Source organism: Protomyctophum bolini (genome assembly GCF_963924005.1).
Source record: "Protomyctophum bolini genome assembly, chromosome: 2".
Taxonomy (NCBI): Eukaryota; Metazoa; Chordata; class Actinopteri; order Myctophiformes; family Myctophidae; genus Protomyctophum; species Protomyctophum bolini.
Window position 1 is genome coordinate 32,781,627 of NC_137863.1, and position 8,527 is coordinate 32,790,153.

At 43.4% G+C, this 8,527-nt stretch overlaps 1 protein-coding gene across 2 annotated transcripts in view; it reads left to right on the plus strand.

Annotated features, from left to right (window-relative positions):
• vgll4b (vestigial-like family member 4b) overlaps positions 1 to 8,527 on the plus strand; it is a 70,126-nt gene that overhangs the window by 27,237 nt on the left and 34,362 nt on the right. The window contains exon 1 of one of the 2 annotated variants that reach the window (XM_080788409.1): positions 3,249 to 3,703. The exons of the other annotated variant lie outside the window; for it this stretch is intronic. Coding sequence (XP_080644535.1) covers positions 3,622 to 3,703 — 82 coding nt within the window. The 5' untranslated portion in view covers positions 3,249 to 3,621. Of the gene's footprint in view, positions 1 to 3,248; positions 3,704 to 8,527 lie in introns of those variants that run through there. 2 annotated transcript variants of the gene reach the window in all.

Consider the following 8,527-nt stretch of genomic DNA (forward strand, 5'->3'; position numbering starts at 1 on the left):
TCCTACCCTCTCCCTGCCCCATCCCTCCCTCCCTCTCTCCTTCCTACCCTCTCCCTGCCCCCATCCATCTATCCCTCTCTCCTTCCTACCCTCTCCCTGCCCCCATCCCTCCCTCCCTCCCTCCCTCCTACCCTCTCCCTGCCCCCATCCCTCCCTCCCTCTCTCCTTCCTACCCTCTCCCTGCCCCATCCCTCCCTCCCTCTCTCCTTCCTACCCTCTCCCTGCCCCCATCCCTCCCTCCCTCTCTCCTTCCTACCCTCTCCCTGCCCCCATCCCTCCCTCCCTCTCTCCTTCCTACCCTCTCCCTGCCCCATCCCTCCCTCCCTCTCTCCTTCCTACCCTCTCCCTGCCCCATCCCTCCCTCCCTCTCTCCTTCCTACCCTCTCCCTGCCCCCCATCCCTCCCTCTCTCATTTATTTTCCTCTGCAATGCATGCATAGAAAGGCTCTTGACTACATACATGTATGCATGCCCATGCCCCTCACCGCCTCCCTTCCCCCTATACTTTTAGACAGACTCAATTGTTTTACTTAAGTGTGCTTGAGTAAAAGTACAAAAGTATCGGCATCAAAATGTACTTAAAGTACTAAAAGTAAAAGTATTCATATTGCAGAATGTCCCATTTTGCAAGTTCAAAATGTGTAGAAAATCTATTGAAAATAGATCAGCCATCAGCTATTTTCAAATGGACGGAATGTATAGGCCAGGGTGGTTAATGCCGTTTTCTCCAATCTCCAAAGTAACTAAAGTTTTCAAATAATTGTAGTGAAGTACACATTTTGTCTCTGAGATGTAGTGGAGTAGAAGTAAAAGTACTGGAAATTGGAAATTCTCAAACTCAAGTAAAGTACAAATACCTAAAAATTGTACTTAAGTACAGTACTTAAAGTAAAAGTACTTAGTTACTTTACACCACTGATTTTAGATCCCATAACCAGGAAGGACGGTGATAGTTAGTTTTGTCAAGTGACAACAAGTGCAAGAATGTTTTGTTTGTGTAAAAAAAACAAAAACAAAAAAACAACAAAACAAACCTGTTTCTTGTACACAATGCAATATTGAAGCAATGATATGGTGTGTCCTGTAAGTCCATTGTGGGCTGGGCGCCTTTGGTGCATGACACAAAAATAAAGAATCTATCTCTATCTCAAGTGACAACAAGTGCCACAACTTAAAAGTATCTCTCTCTGAAAAGGAAACTAGATTAGTTGACGTTGATAGACAGCTCCCTCCAGAAGACAACAAGGAGTCATTGTAGAAGACAAGAAGTTAATAATGTAGCCTACTACTTAGTTAAAAATCACTCACTTAGTTATGTTGCTGTGTGTGTGTTGCTACTTGCTTCCATGCATCTGGACTAGCCAATCAGAGCGAAGGCGAATCCTTCCGGGCCATGGGATCGTGACTACCTATCTTTTGGGTAGGTTGGTTGAATTTTGTGGGTCAAAAATCCCTGATATATGTGAGGCGCTCCAGGGACAGTGGTGGCACCTTTTTTATGTGGGTCCGTCCGGCGCCGCCTGTGTCGTGCGTCGGAAAATATCTGATCTGCAAGCTCACAGCCCGTGGCGTCCGCGACGCGCTGTGAGCTTGTGGAAGTTGTGGCTCTGCTGAGCTGCATTCGGGTGCGCGACACCGCCGCGCGACGAGGTACGCATCGTATGGGGCTGGAGCGGAGTCAGTGTTGCCAGGTTGTGTGAGAGAAATAAGCAGCCCAGGTATAGCCTGCCCTATAATATATGAAAACAAGCCTAAAAAGAAGCCACTACACAAAATGAGCAATTTAAATGCAATATGCTGTTTGCATCTCACAGTGCGTCGCATCACAATCACAAACTTGTAGATCTACTGTTTCTGCTATTTTCCTTTTTTTTTTTTAATGAAAACAATATTTATTAATATAAAACAATAAAGAAAACCCACACAAATCTGGTATGGGGTCGCTGGCAAAATAAAGTAATAATAATAATAATAACAATAATAATAATAATTCAGACAGGGCTCTTGGTGGACAAATACATGGGGGTCCTTGACATGAGAATTGAGAACCACAGGTTTAAACAACATTAGGAAACAAGCCTTAGACCTACGCCTAAATAAACAAACCCTTTATAAACAAGGCAAAAAAGCAACTTTAGAAGCAAGCCCAAAAAAGCAACGATAGAGTGTAGAAACAAGCCCAAAAAAGCTTGATTGATTGAAATGTGTATTTACACAGTACACAGTAGGATACAACAAAAGCACAAGTAAATAGGCTACAAGAAATGTTACTGTGGACGACACCATGGTTAAGCATTACACTTGTTTACAAACGGGTCCAACCCCCCAAAAAAGCAACTATAATACACGTTAGAAACAAGCCCTAAAAACAGCAACTACATGTTAGAAATAGAAACAAGCCCTAAAAACAGCAACTACACGTTAGAAATAGAAACAACTAGAAAAAGTGCCCCTCGGGGCACAGGCCAGGTTGTGGCCTCCTGGTGGCGCTATAATAGGCCAATGTGAAAAGGGTGCCATTTGTTCTTACACCATTAACGGCAATTGGATGATTTGAGGCATTTTGTTCCATAAATGTGTTTTGCAAAAATCCACCTGTTGGTGGCGCTATAACAGGCCAATGTGAAAAGGCTGGGATATATTCCTCAGCCTAGTAGGAAAGTCTGTGAAAGATTTCACGTAAATTGCACGCTGCATTCATGATTTGAAGCGTTTTGTTTCAAAAGGACCAATCCTGCAAACTTTGAAAGCCTATGTTAGCCAATTAGGATGGAATATGAAATATCGGACAGATCCATCTTGAACACATGACTATATAGACAGTGTTCAACGATTTGCGGGATTTTTGGACAGAATCTGGAGGAGTAATATAAAAAAATGTGTTTTTGAAAAGTCGGCCTCCTGGTGGCGCTATAACAGGCCGTTCTGGAAACGGCCTGTTAACCGGGTTAACGGTGCCGGAGATTAGTTGTTCACAGACGGACGGACGGAGTGCAAAACATACTCTCTCCCCATGACTTCGGCCTGGTGGAGACAATAAAACATACTCTCTCCCCATGACTTCGGCCTGGTGGAGACAATAAAACGCAACCCGCAACTATCTACTAAACTAGGCCTATACTATTTACAAGCAACTTCACTGAAAATCTAAGCCAAAGTCGCGTATAATCAGCGGACATGGCAACGCGGCAGAGCAGTGGAACCCAGCGGTGTTCTCTACCAGGAGTCATACCAATCATAGTGTGCGTGTCAGTGCAGTCGACTTACAGCTGGCTGTGAGCAGGAGGACAACTGGCGCGTTGCTTTTTTATTTTTGTCATAACGATAACGTTTTAACTGTGTTGAAATAACTTTTTTTGTATTATTAATTATTGTTATTATTCATCCGAATAGTCGTCGGGGGAAATATCTTCCCTTCTCTGTGGCTTGTTCTTCTTATTTTTTTTTTAAAGTTTACCTTTAGTAAAAAAAAAAAAGAAAAAAGTTCGAGGCTGGGCCTTCGGCTTTCTTTCTGGACCGATCGGAGCCGCTTCACTCAAAGACTTCACTTTGACTTTGTTGTTGTCTCAGATCTCTCTCTCCAAATAATATAAAGCTGGTCTTTTTTGACAGCCTTGATAAATGCTTCTAACGAAAATGGATCTGCTCAACTACCAGTACCTAGATAAGATGAACAACAACATTGGGATTCTCTGCTACGAAGGTAAACAAAAGAGTCCGTGTGTGTGTGTGTGTGTGTGTGTGTGTGTGTGCGCGCGCGCGTGTGTGTGTGCGTGTCAGTGTGTGTGTGTGTGTGTGTGTGTGTGTGTGTGTGTGTGTGTGTGTGTGTGTGTGTGTGTGTGTGAGAGAGAGAGAGAGAGAAATGTTGGAGTCAGCTTTTACAAACTGTGCTGTGTGTGTGTTGTTACACTTTAACTACATTGTAACAACGACTGTTGTGTCGTTGACAACATGCTCGGAAAGGTTTACTGATCGTCCTGCTCAAGTCCTGACACAATATAAATATACATTAACTCGGTTATGCAGTGCTAATATATAACTACTTCACTATGATTGTAAGCAAATCATATAAATAATAATAATAGCCTAAAACGACTTATGTACTTTGTAATTCATTATATTTACACATTTGTATTTATAGGCCTATTATATTAAAGAAATAACACGCTCATCCAGCTCACCAAGAATAAACATACAGTGTCTGTATGTCTGTGTGTGTTTGGGTTTGTTGTTGTTGCTTTCTTTTTAATGGTGGCCGTTCATTCAAAACACTTTGTTCCCTCCCTGTACTCCTGGAAAGAAGGGGAGGAAGTGTGTTAAATCTCTCTTTCTATCCTGTGTGTATAAATATTGACCTCAAAGAGAAACGGGCTCTTAATGACTGAGATCAAAGGCTCACTGTGAGTCTGCTAGCCATGTGTGAAGTCCTCCCACCAACCAACCAACCAACCATGCATGTCACACAGGTTGAGTCAGCTCAGAGTCTTGAATGATGATGTGTCTGTGTGTGTGTGTGTGTGTGCACAATTATTCACATTGTTTGCTGTTGTGGCTATAGGCATGTCAAGCGTGCAAGACTCGTCGCAATTTGATATTTGCGGCGGACAGTCGGCGTCTGCATTTACATTTTTATCATGACAAGACGTCCACAAACTCGTTTATAACAACTGCTTTTTACCCCCCCCCCCCCCCGCGGTGTTTCAAAGAGAATGGGATACAAGTTATACCAAATATAGAATTTGGCATTATTATTCCTCGATATGAATTGCCAAAAATGGCAGGAAAAATGTATAGTTATGTGACTCTGTGAGTTGTTATAGACACTGTGGGACGGACTGGGGGCTGGTTTATTATCCCATGAGTCAAAAGGTCTCTTCTCTTCTCTCTTTCCCCATTTATTTTTCATTCGCTTTCTGTGGTTCTACAAGTTATTCCTAGCATTAGAGTTATTTCAACCCGTGGTTGGTTGTGTCGTGAATGTGTCTCAGCAAGGTGGGCTGATAGATAGATAGATAGATAGATAGGTAGATAGATTCCGGAATGGTGGTGTGGTGTGTAGGAATATATTGTTTCCTCTCCCCCTCCGTCCCCCATAATATCCTCTTCTTTCCTCCTCTCTCCTCGGCTGTTGTGAGCACTCACATGTCAGAGGGGCCGTTACTGTAACCCGATCCTCTGTCTGGGGGCTAAATGCATGTTCCTGACGCTATACTTCTACACTCTGTGTGGATCATCAGCCAGCATTAACCCGTTGGGTTTAGACCACTCTGTGTGGATCATCAGCCAGCATTAACCCGTTGGGTTTAGACCACTCTGTGTGGATCATCAGCCAGCATTAACCCGTTGGGTTTAGACCACTCTGTGTGGATCATCAGCCAGCATTAACCCGTTCGGTTAAGACCACAAGGACGCTTCTGCAAATGCCTTCTAAATCCTGACAGTTTTCTGAAAAACCCTATATGTTTCCATATGTCAGTGGTTCTCAAACATTTTATATGTACAGTATTTGGCCATTTTCAATGTCAGTTAGACATTAATTGGGCTACGAGTATAGTACAGATCCTCATTTAATGGCATTTCTATATCTCTGGGACCCTAATTTATATTGTAAAATCAATGTTAATTTAACTCAGAGAGTGAGTGTACAAATGGACCCACTATATATAGGCTCAATTTGGTTCCATTTGTACTCTCTGAGTTACAGACTAATAAGGGTCCAAACTATCATTTAGCTGGGGACCCCCTGGAACTCCCTCGATGACCCCTGGGAGTCCCCACTTATGAGAACCACTGCTGTAGAGAAAAGTTCTTATTTATTTCAATTCAATTAAGCACACATTAATCCCACACCTGCAATGTCAAATTAATTTACAATGTAGGCGTTTAGCAGACGCTCTTAATCCATTCTGGACGGGAACCCGTTTTGGTGTTCTAACTAAGTATTATGTTATACTTTAGCTATTGAAGAATAGCACCGAGTGGCGCTGTAGGTCTGCTATTTTTTTTTTTCGTGAAAATGTGGCACAAATATTTGAATATATATTCTTTCAGAAGACTTTTTATTTATTTCGAAGTCAGGTCTAAATGTTTTAATCCAGAGCGATTAACATTAAGCATGAAGAACAAAAAGCATGGCAATACCTCATAAAAAGTAGTTATCATGAAACATGTGTAAACTAAGAACGTAACAGTGGAGTATCTATATAATGAAACTATACATATAAACTATACATGTATACTATAAAGTGCTATAACTACATAAATTGCAATTCTAGTATACGTAACATGCTATAAGTCTGTATAAAATGCTATCTAAGTCTACATAAAGTGCTATAAGGGGCTAGGGCAGATTGAAGATTTGAAGGGACATGTGTTCCAAACATGTTCGGTAGCCTATTTACAAAGTATTTACAAAGTAAAATCTCGCTGTACAAAAGGAACCTGCATAATGGGTTGATTATTTGATTCCAGTGGTTTTCAACCAGTGGTCCGGGGACCACCAGTGGTCCTTGAGCGGGTTCCAGGTGGTCCCCAGCTAAATGTAACCAAATGTAACCAAAAGGACCCTTATTGAGCTTGAACTGTTGAGAGTGTACTCTTCAGAGTTAAATTTAGACGTGTCTGTCTGTCATTACTTCAGTACTGTATACCAGAATTAGGGGCTCCTCTTCAGACGACAACGTGTAATGCACTGCTAATAGCATCCCTATATTAATAAGAGAGAGAGAGAGAGAGAGAGAGAGAGATAAATGGTTTTGAATGAAACGCCCTGAGAACATGAACAAAGTGCTTCTAAAAGCTTTTAGGCTGGTGCTGACTAAGTGCTGTTACAACATGGAACAGGTAGAGTGAAAGGAATTGTTGCTAAGCGTCGGTGCTGACAAACATGTGCAGTTGACTTACTTCCACAGAGGCCAACATCTATAAGTGGCATGCACGTTGTCTGTCTGGAAGATGCTTTTTTGTGCTCGTTTTAATCTGGCTCTGAGCTTTATGTGTCATTTGCGTGCATGTGTGTGTGTGTGTGTGTGTGTGTGTGTGTGTGTGTGCCCTTTCAGGGGTTATGTACCCTCTAATGAGCTTTTTTCCCAAACAGTGGGCCAGGACCCTTTGGACAATGCATGGGCCCTTGACAGCACAAATGTACTTTTCTCCGATGGCCAGACGTTGTCCGATATGCTCTGCACATGTGTGCGCACCGACAGATTAACAGATCACATTTTATAGACACGGTACTCATATGTCTTCCTTTTTCCCCCTCCTTCCCCTCAACCCTCGCAGTACAATTCACACACACACACACACACACACACACACACACACACACACACACACACACACACACACACACACACACACACACACACACACACACAGTAGCCTGTATACATTTATGGCCCAATAAGCACAGAAACGCTTATGATGGACACGTGGACACCCTACTGTAAACTAACAAGTCTGTTGTTTCTATGCTGTCCACATAGCAACAGTAGAAATTTAAGCCCCAATATTTCCACACATTTTCCTAAGCATAGAAACGCTGATGATGACGGTGCAGTGTATCACTGTATGGTGTCGTCCACACTCCACAGTGATACGTTTTGCAGTGCGTTGTGCTTTTCCTTCCAAATGGACCCATTTTTGCGTATACTGTTGGATGTCACGCAATCAGGTAGGCTATCTTTGCCTATTGGTCTGTGGGGCGGGTTGAGGAAAAACACCAGTTTGAGATTGTATCAATGCACACTGCTCAGCTACTGCTGTTGTCCTGCGACGTCCCCTTATCATTCACTAAACTCACCCCACACACACAGCTACTGCTGTTGTCCTGCCACGTCCCCTTATCATTCACTAAACTCACCCCCACACACAGCTACTGCTGTTGTCCTGCCACGTCCCCTTATCATTCACTAAACTCACCCCACACACACAGCTACTGCTGTTGTCCTGCGACGTCCCCTTATCATTCACTAAACTCACCCCACACACACAGCTACTGCTGTTGTCCTGCGACGTCCCCATATCATTCACTAAACTCACCCCACACACACAGCTACTGCTGTTGTCCTGCGACGTCCCCTTATCATTCACTAAACTCACCCCACACACACAGCTACTGCTGTTGTCCTGCGACGTCCCCATATCATTCACTAAACTCACCCCACACACACAGCTACTGCTGTTGTCCTGCGACGTCCCCTTATCATTCACTAAACTCACCCCACACAGCTACTGCTGTTGTCCTGCGACGTCCCCTTATCATTCACTAAACTCACCCCACACACAGCTACTGCTGTTGTCCTGCAACGTCCCCTTATCGTTCACTAAACTCACCCCACACACACAGCTACTGCTGTTGTCCTGCAACGTCCCCTTATCGTTCACTAAACTCACCCCACACACACAGCTACTGCTGTTGTCCTGCAACGTCCCCTTATCGTTCACTAAACTCACCCCACACACAGCTACTGCTGTTGTCCTGCGACGTCCCCTTATCGTTCACTAAACTCACCCCACACACACAGCT